The sequence below is a fragment of the Bemisia tabaci genome, chromosome 4 (genome assembly GCF_918797505.1).
Source record: "Bemisia tabaci chromosome 4, PGI_BMITA_v3".
In the NCBI taxonomy this organism is placed as follows: domain Eukaryota; kingdom Metazoa; phylum Arthropoda; class Insecta; order Hemiptera; family Aleyrodidae; genus Bemisia; species Bemisia tabaci.
Genome location: NC_092796.1, coordinates 40,553,598 through 40,567,920, shown reverse-complemented (window position 1 = coordinate 40,567,920; position 14,323 = coordinate 40,553,598). Strand labels below are relative to the sequence as shown.

Below are 14,323 nucleotides of genomic sequence, written 5' to 3'. Positions count from 1 at the left end.
AATGTAGAAGAGCCTAAACATAATTTTCCTCCCAAATCCTTAAAATTTTTGGTAAAGCAGTAACCATTTTTGAACGTAAGGAATGAAATACTCCTTCAAGATTACCATATTAATCAGAAAAATAAAAAAACTCGAATCTCCATTGTGACCTTTCAAAATATCTGGTTATGCTTTAATTTTTAAATAGAAAGCTAACGAAGAGATTCATTTGATATTTTCTGTAAATATTTTCTAATCAGGGAAGGAAGTTGACAGCAAATTTCAAAGAAAAACGTTGGTCAGTTTTCTCTGAAAAAGAAAAACAGCAGAATTTTGGAACATCAAAATTGATGTCACAAATTTTCCAACTGCAGTCATCGGAATTTCAATTTCTTCATTAGAATCTTGCCGTAAGTACCATGAACAGGTGGCACTGGTCAGTAGATTGTATCATACTTTCCGATTGACTGCAATCAGCACCTGGAGATATTGTCGTGGTAAATTCAATTAATCCATTTTCGGAAATTTTGATGTCATAACACTCATAAGGCCCAACAAGTGAATGGACAAAATCAATTAATGATACCTATATGAAATTAATCAATATACAATTTTAGCCATTCCTCAATGTAAACTTAACTTCACTCGGCAATCAAGTACGATGGGAAGTTTGTAAAACGGGATAAGCGTTTTTTTTACTTCCATCCTGGCTTTTGCTGTAGATAAATTATTTTAATGGATATAAGGCGGCATCATGACCAACCTGCACATTTTTAAACTTTCCCGCTTTTCCTTTACATTGCCGCCATTCTAGATGTTAGTACACCACTTTGCGAGCAGATTTGAAATTGTAATTAAATTCTCTCATCTATAATCATATTCACTGGTCTGTAAAAGTTCCTAATTGTGAACAAAATTCACTCACAAAAGAACTCATTTTACAATCGTACTCATGACATATTTAGGTACAGCACAAATTAATATGAAGGTAGTTTAAGCTCGCTGAGTATTTAGAAGTTCTTTGCGCTACCATCCTGATCGGCACATTCTGGCATGGCTGCCAAGTTGGCTATTTCTTCGCCACATTAATTTTAAATTTTGATTTTGAGGATGAAAATTTTTTTTTTGTGGTGCGGGGATGAAATTGTACGAGCTGCAGAAAATTATCCCATAGGAATATAGCTTGTTCGTCTATTTTAGGGTGAGGATTACTGAACATAGTGAGATTCTTTGCCTAGTTTTGCAACGTGAGATTTTCCGGCAAGAGGCTCCGATGGAAAACAAGGTTATCACATGATATCACAGCAGACTTCGAGACCTGTGAAGTTTTTCAAAGGGTATCTTCCTATTCACCCTTCACGGTTCTCCGAATCCATCCCTGGATCAGAGTCCAAAATCCAGCCAAAGTCGGCTATAGTCCTGAGTTCATCTTCTTAGCTATACGTTTCAAAATTCCCAGTGTGAGAGTGGCGAAATTCTAGAGTTTGTGTGAAGTGTTCTCCAAAGTGCTTCCCAAGTGGTTCCTATTCTCCCTAGCAACACCCTGAAGAAAACACTAGCACCTTCTTTAAAACACTGCAGTCTTCCATTGTATACCCAAGCAAATCTTCCTGCCTTTTTCGAAGTTTTATAAGTACAATTATTTCCAAGTCTTCAGTCTACAATCCCAGACCAGGCTTAGCAAGTTTGGTCAGCCTTAAATTTCAACGTGTGCCTCCCGAACAAATTTTTTCAATCCACATCCCTTATCTCTAAGTATCGTCTCAATTATACATTCTCCTCATCATCAAAGCTTTCGATTCATTGCCCAGGGCAGAGTGGCTCCGCTACATCTTGCGTGTGTGACTTGGAGGTTAGGTCGCTCACACTGCAGCAATGGCTCTCTGCGGAAAGCTGTAGCTTAGTCCCTTCAAATGTGGGAAAGCATCCGGGAACATGGCGGGAAATCTCAGCAGCTTCGTTCAAAAAATGGATATTGACAATCCTGGCAACTTGAAGCGGTCAAATAGTGCTCCCATGATTAACGAAATCAATGCGCGGTCTGTCGCTACTACCGCCTCAACATCGAACACCACATCAAGGTGAGTTCCATTCACTGTGCTCAAAGTCAGAAACCTAGTTTTCTCCAGTTTCTTGCCTAAACTGCTCATATCCGGCATGACCTTTGATTCTTGAGCAATTGTTGGCCTGGAAACAGTCCTTACTTTGAAACATCTCAGGGCTGCTCAAGTTCTCTCATTGTATGTTGGGACATAAGTCAAGCCCTGTTTACATCATCACCTATCATTGCTTTCATTCGAATGTGTGTTAGAAGTGGTGGAGTGATGCTGACCTGGTGTTGATTGGAGATTGACTTTAGTCTTAACATTCAATATGCCGGCCCCAGGTCAAGCTTACTTACTCTTACTTGAATGGAAAAAAGTCGAGAGAGTTCTAGGAAGTTCCAGAAACAGTCACTATTCGTCGCCATGTGACACCCTCGTGAAGTCTACAAAAATTCTGGAAATTTTTGGAAGGACGAAGGGGGAGCCTCCTTACCCGCCACATTCCTCTTACTACCTTTACTTAAATTCAAGATACAGTGGCGTGCGGTGGGTTCAGTGACAGGGCAAGCTGTAGCGTTCGCCATCCGGGGGGGGGGGGGGGGGGTTAACGTAGTCTCTTTCCCTTCCTCCTCCCCCTAGCCTCCCTAGAAAATTCTTAAAATTTTACTCTATATGCTCTGTTTTTCGGATGAAATCTGATGGAACGTCTTGAAGAACTGTGGCTTTATTTCTTTCTCTCTTACTTATGATTTCGTTTACTCAACTTGTTTCGATTGTTATTGATCATTGGAGGACGGCTCCATGCTCTTAACTCCTAATTTTGCTATAAGAATTTTTTGAGTTACTTAAATTTCCCCAAAAATCAGCTTTCTGCATTTAAAACATGACTCAGAATTATCTAATTCATCAGCAATTAGATCCAAGTGAGCGAAATTTTATAGAATTTAAGGGCATTTGCTGCGGAGGAGCAATTACAACCGCGACGGAAAGAGGGAGCAAGATAGCGCATCGGAGGCAGAAGCAGCGCGCTGCGGTGACGGGCCAAGAGATGGCCAAGAGAAGCGAGCTGCGATCGCGCAGCGAAGGGCTCGGACTCGGAACGTACCGCTCTACCCGCCCGCCTTGATTCCGCCGCCGAGCAGTGGCTCTCCGCTCAGCTGATCGCAAGCGATTCTCCAGCGCATGGGTTGGCCCGTGTTCGGGCCGCGCAGCGCGCTGCGCCACCTCCATCCGCCCAGCCGCTTTCCCACTGCTGTGGCTCTACACGTATTTCTGTCTCTCTCTTTTTCTATTTTTAATGCAATTTACTTATTGAACACCTTTTATAAATTATATTTGCTAAAATGTTCAACATGAAATAGGTGTAATTTTCTTCTTTCGTTTGAAATCTTTGGGCAAGCAGTGCTTGCCTTGCTTATCCGGACCGCACGCCACTGGAACAGATAGTTCAAAAAACTACTACCACCCGTCACCCCGCGCCGTTCTCCCAAAAGTCCAAGAAAGTTCTAGTAGTTTTTTCCATTACCCACCAATTTTTAAGATGAACAGATTTTAAGTTTTGAATGCACCTATCTTGCAATTCTACATTTTTGCCTTGTGGCCAAAGTTTTGCCTTGCACTATTGAAAAATGCTCAATTCCACAGCAATATGCCAGATTTCTCTGCTAAATATTTGGTGGCTTGCGTATGTACATAATTCGATGCAGGGTGTCAAAAAATAATGAATTTCACCCATGAGGTTTTGCTCGTATATTTACTTAAGAGCAGAACCTACAAGTTTTTGTACTTGTGATATCCATATTGATGAGTTTTTATTTTGTTCCCATTCTCAGGTCTTCTTCACCATGTAACATATTTGCATGCACCACTGTGCAGTCACGCACACGGAGATTCAGTGCCAGCTTCAGTCCTCATCACACTCCTGCAGTAAGTATTTTTAGCTATGTTCTGACTCTATCTTAAAACTTGAAAATCAATTGAGCTGGTAATTCTAATTTCTAAGAGGCATTTACTATTTAGAAGGTATCATAAACAATTTGAACAATACTGAACAATCTATACTATAAGCTCCAAGACCTCCTAATTTTGCGAAACTGGTAACGCTTAGTTCCAGCGTTCTACCGGGCCGATTTTCATGATTTTTGCGGCTATCGACGGGCAATTGCCTCTAGATAAGCCAACTCTTTTCAGATTTTCAAAATATGGCCCAGGTTTTTTTATATTACGTGGTAAAGTTGCGAATTCTCCCATTTAAACAATGTAAATTTATACTTTTTGTCATAGTTCGTTTGAGCGTTCTACCGGGCCGATTTCCATGATTTTTGCGTAAATCGACAGGTAATTGGCCCTAGATGAGCCCGCTGTAATCAGATTTTGGAAAAAGGATCCAGGTTTTTTTAAAATCACGTTATAAAAGTGAGTGAGTTTACAGAATGCTCCGGTACTGCTACCGCTATGCGCGGGAGGATGCGCAGTGGTCAAGGAGGTTGCGCAGTAGCTGTGTAGCCTGCGCATCAGCTCTACACTTATCTACACAGGATTCGTATCTGGAACCTCACGATGAGCGGTGGCCGAGTCGTCTAAGACGTCGAGTGCGTCCACATTGATCTCGGTGTGGGTTCGATCCCCGACTCATGGGTTCATAGTTAATGTCTGCCTATCGCTGCTAACCGTTTTATTGCAATATTTCATCAAGCAGTCATTCCAAAACGCGTCCTTTTAATTTTAAAGTAATTTTAAGTAAAGTTTAAAATTAAAGTATACATCATATTGTAATTTTTTAGGGGAAAAATAAAACTAACACTATAGGGGTAAAAATAGGGCCGCGAAGCGGCCCATTGATGGCGCGGAGCGCCTTCAGGGGGTTGGGCCGCGTAGCGGCCAGGGGGCGTAGCCCCCTAGTATTTAATAAAGAGTGAGGACAGATGGGTATTAAGGCTGCACCATTTTTCAGGTGCCAAAGCTGGAGCTTGATTTTTAGGCCCATTTTACGCACACATCACTAAGTAAAGTTAAAATATGGATTTTCAGAATCTCCGACACTAGAAACTGTAACCCTTTGATTATGTCAAATATATTTGACAACAAAAAGGTAAGTTCCACTTAAATGTCGAATACTTTCGACAAGGAAAAGTTCGCTGCAAAGTACCGTTTCTTGAACTTTTCCGACCGTGCCAAGATGTGGTGCTGCCTGGCAGAGGAAACCGGAACAACGTTCATGTCTACTCAACGATTTTGCGTTGACTGCTGCATTACAGGGTGGTAGAGGCGAAAAGGTCAAAGAGTGCATAGGGTTAATTAACAGAAGTTTCAATGTTTTTCGGAAACTCAGAAGCAATTAAATGTATGAGATCTCCAAGAATTTTGAACTTGAAAAAATCGCTGTAAGTAATGTTTTCCTTATCTCTATTTCAGAGCTCACCAAGGCTGACGCCACGAGTGAGTCAGTTGCGACAAGAAGAATGTGTGGACCGAGAAGCTGCACACGAGAAGGAGCTTCACTCAGCCATGGTCATGTCTCAGTCCTGGGAGGACCTCACTGTTGATCCCTCGTCAAAGGTATAAACAAAACTCAATCGTCCAAAGTCAGGCTAGTTTACCATGATAAGTTATGGCCTTCCCTTATAAATGGCAAGAATACCATGATGACTGACGGAGACGTCCTAATTTCAAATGTCTCATGAGAAAAATGTCCAATTATAAATGTCTGTCGCAAGAGTGTCTGATTTGAAGTTTCGAATGTAAAATTTTCCAACCTAGATCAACGTTTAACTGCATGCAAATTGCATGTGCATAATGCACAATCGTTTGTGTAAAGTTCCCAGCAATTCTTTTGAATTCATTAAATATTTTGACTAGTAGATAGTGTATGGTGAGTTTGAAGCCCAATTCACACTGTCAAACTTTTCATCCAACATAATTGAATGAAAAGTTGGCTGGAAAGTTGAACGCAAACAAATCGGATTCAATTACTCTCTGTTCAACTTCCCATCCAATTGGCACAGCCAAGTGGATCGAAAGTCAAATGAAAAGTTGAATGTGACGTCACATTCAACCTTGCGCTCAATTTTTCATAAAATTGTCATTTTTTCGCGTCAGTATCACACTATCCAACTTTCCATTACGACAAGTTGCATTCAAGAGTTGAATGAAAAGTTTGATAGTGTGAATTGGACTTTACAGTAAGGGCTTGAATGACAACGCTTGACACTGTAATTGTTGGTTGACCTAGAAACAGAACAAGTTTTTTTTACCACTAATTGAAAGCAATCAAGCTCCTTTCATGGCCTTAAAAAGTGGTACATTTTCCAATAAGGGCTAAATAATCCTTATAACATATAAAAAATTTATCAATCATAGAATGTACCATTATCTTTCGAAAACTTAATCAGAACAACTAATCAGGAGAAGAAGGTGCTGTTTAAGAATGTTGAGTTTTATGTCCAGCAGTTTAAGTGAAGTAGTTAATATAATGTCATCCCTCCAATTGAATCAACTTTGAAGCTCCATAAAATAATTTTCCGTGCAGATGCCTCAAATTTTATTGAGGGAAGAAGATATTTTTTTGAGCGTATTGTTAATTCTCTCTGTAATTTAAAAAATTCAATGTGCACAGAGTGAAGATGGAAGTAAGTCTGTTCGAATGCTGGATCCACTCCATGTGTCGTTGCCATGCGGACCTCCATTGTGCTCTTCGCCCTCGCCAACACGAAGTTTGACAACGAGGCAGTGCTTCTCACCATCAATCTCTATGTGGAAAACGAGCCTCTCCCCTAGTCCTACACGGAAAGCATTCTGCACCAGGTAAAATTTTTAAGTTCTCTATGACCGCAGAGTTGATGCGTCCTTGAAAAACATTTAAAGAACCACACTCCTAATACCAAGAAATTCGATGCCAGTTAAAGTTTGATACTTTTTGATACCCGACTCCATACGACGTCCTGAGTATGATGAACTTTTCAAATCAAACTTTCCATGTGCCGATTCCAAAGAAAAATGGGCTGAAAAGTGACTTTTTGGCTCACTGACAAGTGATTGCCATTGGAGTCATAGGGCTGTTGCTATGTGTGTGTAGAAGCTGCACTATATGCTCTTATTGTTTGGAGGAATTTGATTATTTTCGTTTGTGTTGTCTTCCCAGCCTGCGAGGATACTAAAGATCTCCTCAATCACCAACAAGATACTGCAATGTTTCTACAAATCGTTTCGAGTTAAAAATGCCGAAAAATTTTCAGCCTTGCTCTTCTTGAGATTGGCACACAGGAAGTTCGATTTTAAAAGCTTGTTTTGCTCAAGAGATTGCAAGGAGCATCTTATCAAGAAATATTGAAACCTAGCCAGAGCCGAATTTCTTGATATTGTGTGCATACAGCAACGCCTTGATTTATTGGATCTCACGGGACCGGAGGCCGAATCCGTAAAATCGCGCTAGTGGGTCCTGCTGAAGGGACGGGAGGTTCGCTCCATTGAATGGGAAATCCGTTAAATCGCGATCCGATAATGCAAAGGCTTACTGTAGTCTTTTCGTGAATTTAATAATGGATCTATCTCCTGATAATTGAAGTTTGCTCATTACAACTGAATTACTATTTTTTTTTCCTACCTGCTCTGAAAAGTCGGTATTGGTACTGACGTGTAAATTCGATTTTTTAGGTGTGTTTGTGCATTCACATATCTTTTAAGTGTTAGGGTGATAAAGTTTGTAATGACTATCCTTTAACGTCTGTAAAAAGTTGCAAAACTGTTTAAAAAGGTACACTGAAGTCCCATTTTCAGTTTAAAGTCCTCGATAAATTTAGCAAAAGTTTTAATTAGTTCTTTCCTCGAAAATCTCATCTTGAAAAGGTATCCTTTGTTATTAAACAATGGTGTTTTGTAAGCAATAAAATTCATCTATTAATGTTAATTATCTCTACTTTATGTTTTCAGAAGTCTAAGTCCAGTTGCAATGCGCCCCAGTTCCTTAGGTTCAGTAAAACGGAAATTTGAACTAGATGACAATGAACCACCCGCAAAGAGAGGTGGTCTCCTTATTGCCCAGTCCCGGTAATTACCTTTTTTATTTTTTGAAACTTCCATTGTAAGAGGCCTGTAGCAAGGTTCAGGAATTGCCTTGAAAATGGGTGTTCCTATAGTAAATTTTAGTAAAAAACTTGTCTGAGATTATATGTGTTCAAAACAGTTTTTATACTAAAAAAAGAAGTTTGAAGTTGAAGTTTAATCAAAAAAAAAAGAGAAGGTATTTCATCAGCCCTAAATTTTCGCTTTTGCACTTTCCTCTAAAAGTTTCATCATTGTGACTCATTCCTCCGTAAATGTATAATGGAAGTCTCCAAAACAGGGAGAGCGAATAAGTAAAAATTTTTTTCAATTAAGGTGTTTTTTAGCAGAAGAAAGGGAAGGCAAAGCCCAATATTATCGATTCACATCACTGGAAGATGAATATCCAAAAACTAACTCGATTTAAAAAGTTAAAACATTATTTTTCCTTAGAATTATTTTCAATTTTTTCGCATCACTAAGAGAAGTTGGTTTGTTTCATTTTTCATCAGGCTGGAGGTAAATTCACTTAGCCCACTGCCAGGATCTTTACCTTCAATCGGGACCCCGGAATCTGTATCCAGTGCAGATTCTCCTGGAGGCTTCACGTTCCGACCGGTGGACACCCCCGCAGCGTCACCTCTCCCCTCACCACAGCAGTCAACCCCACGACCACCCCCACCACCTCCTGATCATCCTATGCAGGACCTCACCAAGAATACCAGCTGAAGCACACCAATTCTGTTTTTGCATAGAGACATAGTCTGCGCCAAGGAGTAGTTCCTACAAGGGAAATGTATTCCCTAAAGTGTCTGTTTAACAGGAAAATCATTCCTTGTCCCAATCAGTACACCCAGAAAAGGTCATGAAATATTCATATTTTTTCACCAAAATTGAGGTATAGAAGGAAAGTGATGATAATGAAGTCTCTCACTGGCGATTCTGAAAATCAGCTTAATTACTTTATGTCACAATGAAGCTTAACTTTTTTTTTTAGAAATTCATTGCTGGTAAAAAGTCATTATATTCCCTTGTAAATCCTCTGTTAGTCACTTGTTACCGAATTTCAGCTAAAGAGCACTGAAAATGCAAACTGCAATCGTGCAACTTGTGCCGCGTTTGCATATGGCTTCAACTGTGTAAAATTTTACCATGCAGCAAATTAGAAAGGATCGTTTTTGTCCCATGCTCTTATGCCTTCATTTCATCCCTACCATTCCTGTTGATGGCTTGTGGTCTCATCTTGAGATTTTATCGGTGTATTTCTCAATTTCTGGTCTGATGCCGACCAAAAATTATAATCCAATTTTTTTATTTGCCCTCATAAATCTTGTCAGTATTTGTACACCTTATGAAAATCAAACTTTTCCAAGGGAACAGGCGTTTTCAGATAGAAAGAAAACAGCAACAGGAATGTAAATGAAGTGAAAGTATGAACTGGAAAAACCGTCACACTTTACAGAAAAATAATTTGTATCTAATCTAAAAAAAATCGGGTAATTTTTTTTTTTTTTCTTTTTAGATTTCTGAAAATATGTTTATTTATTAAAAAAAAAATTTCAGTGAGTTACCATTGAGGTCTGATGTACTTAGCGGGTTCTTCTTTAGATAAATTTATATCTACCTTTGCATGGTGATCAGGAAGCGTACTTTGCAGTGAAACTTTAATACTTCAAAGAGTAATATCCAGTGTTCTGTTGTTTGAGACTACCAAAAGTTGAAAACAATGTTGTAAACTCAAATGCTGCTATAGAAAATGTCCAGTATGGAACAGACTAGTGAAAATGATTCATCAATATCTCTTGCACTGATCACCATTTCACATACAAATACAATGAAATCTTTTTCAGTTTGGAAGCAATTTATTGGACATGGTTTCTAGCAGTCCGGAAAACCTGGAAAGTCAGAGAGATTACGGTGACCTAGAAAAATCAGCGAATTCATAGAAGAAGTCAGGAAACTTTGCAAGCAGCGTTTAACATGCGTTTTAGCAGTGTACTTGATAGGAAATGAATTTACATAGATCAAGGCAAGTGAGGAAATTCCGAAAGTTTGGAGTTACGGAATAGTCAGGTAATCCAAATATGGAAAAATTATGGAAACCCTATTGGAGGACAAACTACATGCCTTGCAAAGAAGAAAAATCTTTCATCACAGTTTCACTCAGGGATGGAAGCGGGAACTTTTCAAGGAATTCATGTTCCTGTTTCTGCAATGTATCTCTTCCGAACAACTTTAATCTCAAGTTCCATTCTGTATTAGAAACACTTATCATTGTGTTTCCAAAAGAGAAAAGTGTTTCTCAGAATGAAGAAGCAGAAGTTCCATGAGACCTACAAGGAACGACTGGTTTGTTATTTAGAAGCAACAAAGTCATTTTTATTCATAGTTTAATTAATTGTCGTCTCCTGTACAAAAACGTAACTTGATTGCGCTCTTTTGAGTTTTCTCACTCACATTTAATTTTTTTACAGAAAAATCATCCCATGAACTCTCCTAAAATTTTTAATTTATTTCTTGATCCTTTTCAGAATAGACTCTGAAACTCTAAGACTAATTTGTGCAACAGCTCTCTCATGAAAAAGTATAATGTTCGTAGAACTACTCCGACAGCGCAGACAAGATACGTCCCTTTGTCCAAGAGATAGAGAAATTCTTCCATAATGCAATTTAGATCAGTGAACTTGATAGTAGTAATCAGATTCTCTTTTTATTTATCTCTACAGAAATCACCTTATTTCATTGGAATAAAAGAAACCTTTTCTTGTCCTACTCTATTTTTTTTATTAAGTAAACTTCTAGCATTTCTTTGTTAATTTTCCTTGCCAAATCAAGCAGATCCCTGTAGATTATGTAATATTATTTGTTGCATTATTCATGAAAGCTTCATGTCAATATTCCTTATGCGACCTAAAGATATGGAAATTAATGACCACATAAATTGTTTCATTCGGATAAATTAAACATTTTGGAAGTTTGCAGAAAACTAATCTGAAAAATGTAATTCCGGAAAATGTTGGAAAAAGGCCTAGACATTTTAAGGCAAAATTAAGTAAAAGTCATTAATCCACAATTTTGTGTGCAGGCAATGCCTTTGTGTACGAAATGAATGTTAGGTATTCATTTTATTCGGAGAACAAATCTAGTCCTATGTAAAACTGCAGTGACATTGATAGCAGTGGTTCCTCTAAGTAAAGAGTTTCAGCCAATTTTACATACTTCTGAGTGCAGAGTCCTCGTTTTTTTATCAAATGACTACGTGTCCTGAATTATGTCTACAAGAACACTCAAAATTTATGCCTTAATAGCATGCTTTTCCATGCATGCATTACCCTGAGAGCTGTTCCTCAGAGCATTTAGAAAGTCCGTTGTAGATTTGACAGTCTTCTTCAGAGCCTGTAATAAATGTAACAAAAACTGTAAAATATCTGAAAACTTCTCATTGCATATCGAAAAAAAGATGATTGATTTGAAACTCTAGTGAACTTTCTCGAAAGGACTAATAAAAAAAGTAGCTCTTCCTTTTTACAGTTGGGCTATGGTTAGGGCCTCTAGAATGTGATTTCAAAGTTCGCCTTTTTCTCTCCGACTTCTTATATTGAAATTTATCAATAAAAGTGTCATTTAATGCAAATTTTTAAGTCAATGGAACTTATGAAATTGTATAAAGCAGGTAGTACGCCCCTTAGTCTGTGCCCTTATTTGTAAACAAGACTTAATATTTTTAGTCTGCAGTTCATGAACACTTCAACTGGCTCAAGCTTTTTGTTTTTCAAAAAATGTTCCAAACTCATCACAAAAACAAACGAGTTGATAAGTCTGTATTTAGATATTTTATTTCTAAAGAAACTTATCCTAAGCAATGGATTTGGTTTAACGAATTCTCCCAAACCTGTATTTTACCTATTGAAAATTGATAAGTTACCAAGTTCCGAAATGAAACCGTTACTACAACCTGAGTGTGTGAATTCATTCACACATCCTTTGGAGGTTTCTATTTAATCAGATAATTGATTTTTTATTTTTCCTGCATGATTTTTGAAACGAAGCATAACATTAGTACATTTAAAAATATACTGTCCTACGCTTGTAACTCTGAAATTAAGTTGTTGAATATTTATTTAAGATCCACAGAAGATTGTAAGAGATATTCTAAAGATAAGTATAAGAAACATGTGTCTTTGGAACCTTATGAACAAATTACTGAAGTTTTAAAGTAGCTTTCATGCTAGAATGTTTCTTACCACCAGCAAAGATTATGGATTTTATTTGTCTTTTGTAGTGGAAAGAGGCCTTGCCATTAACGGCTTCTGTTTCTGAATTGTTGCCCTGTTCCACTTTTTAAAAATTGTTTAAGAAAAAAATATTAAGAGCCTTTCTTAGCCAAATGTCCTAATTCTACCGACTTATTTGTACTAATTTGATCAATTTTATCTGTTGCACCTGAAGACATCAGTAAGTTGGTTTAATCTCATTTTATTTCAGTAGTGAAAGCAAGGAAACGCATGTATTTTCATTGCTTTATTGTTCAAAGTTTCAATGTTTTGGTCATTTTATTTCTTGCTTTCCTTTCTTTTAAAAAAAATAAGAGTATTCCGATGCATGGTCATTACAGACACTTCAAAATTCTTTACCCCCCCCCCCCCCTCTCCCCCACTACCCTTTTTTTATATCTTTAAGACAAAACCTCTCCAGAGAATGGGGGAATGGGGGAAAAAACCATCAAATTCGCAACTCAGTCCGGTTTTCAGAAATCAACGCATAGAATCAGTAAATCGACTGATTGGCTGAGAGGTGCTGTTTGCTGTGTTGATGATTTAATGCAATGATCATTTTTGAATGAGTCTGTATAAATACCTAATTTTAAGACACTGTTCTTGATAATAGTTGTTGGTTTTTTTCTACAATTTCTCACAGCATGTTACCTCGAGAGTTGCACCAAGCCAAAATAATGGTTGAAAGTATCTAGATTCACACAATTTTGTTTGCAAGCCCGCATGAACCGTGATAGGATAAAAGCTTTCACACATACTTAATTTTACAAAACGAAGTTTTTTCTCCTTGGAATGTAATATTATGAGAAAATTGCACTGTGAAGGAATGAGTTAGGTATGTGTCTCCTTAGTTAGCTGCCACTTTAACCTGTGGCACTATGTTCTGTTATCTTCCAAGCCTCCCTGCAAGTGAGTGTTACGAGCGAAGCCTTCTGTGATGTGGCAGATGAGATGCCTCGTAAAATCTGTTAATTTGTATTCAAATCCTGTAATGGAGAACTGTGTAATCAAAAATTTGTTTTTTTCTCTCTTTTGAATTGTAAATGAAACTTTTCATTTTGTACATTTGTCCAGTATGATAGAATAAATAATTGTAGCTCAAATTTTTTAAGTGGATATTTTTTCCAATGTGTTACCTTCTCCGTGGTAGAATGAAACATCCTAGGAGGTCCCTCTCATATAATTTATTCTTCAATCAGTGTTGCCATCTCTCAGTTAAAAAAATCATTTCTACCCACCAGTGCTTGATCCTAGTAGCCATGATTACACCATCCATAAAAGATTATCTATTAGAAGTCCCCACCTGCCTTTAAAGTCCCAATAAAACACATGTTTTCACTTACTGAGTAAGCAACCACCTCCTGAGGAGACAGCTGACTTAGTAACATTTATTGTTTAATATTTAATTCTAAACATCAGTAAAGTGGCTGTGAAATGTTTTTAATATACTAATAATAATAATAATAATAATAATATAAAAAAGTAGACTATCTTCGAAAAATTTTACTTTCAGATGCATTTTGGCCGTGTGTGATAAGCATCTTCAGTACTTTCGGTCTATTTTCTATTTAAATGAAAAATGAAATGAATAGTTTTTAATCTTGAGAAACCCTTAAAAAAGGGGTTATACGTACGCACGCGCACGGTCACCTTTAAGTTTCTTCACCGAAGATACTTAGAATATGTGAGTGCCACATATTTATATATCTATCTATTTAGAAGTAGGTAATCTACCTTTCCTTGCGTGGCTTGCCGATAATTTTAATTAGAATTTGATGAACATTGATGAAGTTGATTTTTTGATCACCTTCTGAAGGGTTAACTATAAACTTTTTGTAATTTCAAAATGCATTATTGAATTTTTCGCTCATCAACGAAAAGCTCAGCACAGTGCGTTACCGACATAAAACGCCTTCAAAACGGAAAATACACACAAGAATTATGAAGGTTGTATGCACAACACTTCAGTAACGAGTGTTGCCTCAT

At 37.6% G+C, this 14,323-nt stretch overlaps 1 protein-coding gene across 1 annotated transcript; it reads left to right on the top strand.

The window, feature by feature from the left end:
* Positions 1-1,133: 1,133 nt before the first annotated feature.
* LOC109035207 (P2R1A-PPP2R2A-interacting phosphatase regulator 1) lies at positions 1,134-13,440 on the top strand. The gene is made up of 6 exons (XM_019048767.2): positions 1,134-2,060; positions 3,857-3,950; positions 5,439-5,582; positions 6,640-6,827; positions 7,953-8,069; positions 8,576-13,440. The coding sequence occupies exons 1-6, from the start codon at positions 1,915-1,917 to the stop codon at positions 8,790-8,792; spliced, it is 906 nt and encodes a 301-aa protein (XP_018904312.1). The 5' UTR covers positions 1,134-1,914; the 3' UTR covers positions 8,793-13,440.
* Positions 13,441-14,323: the final 883 nt, after the last annotated feature.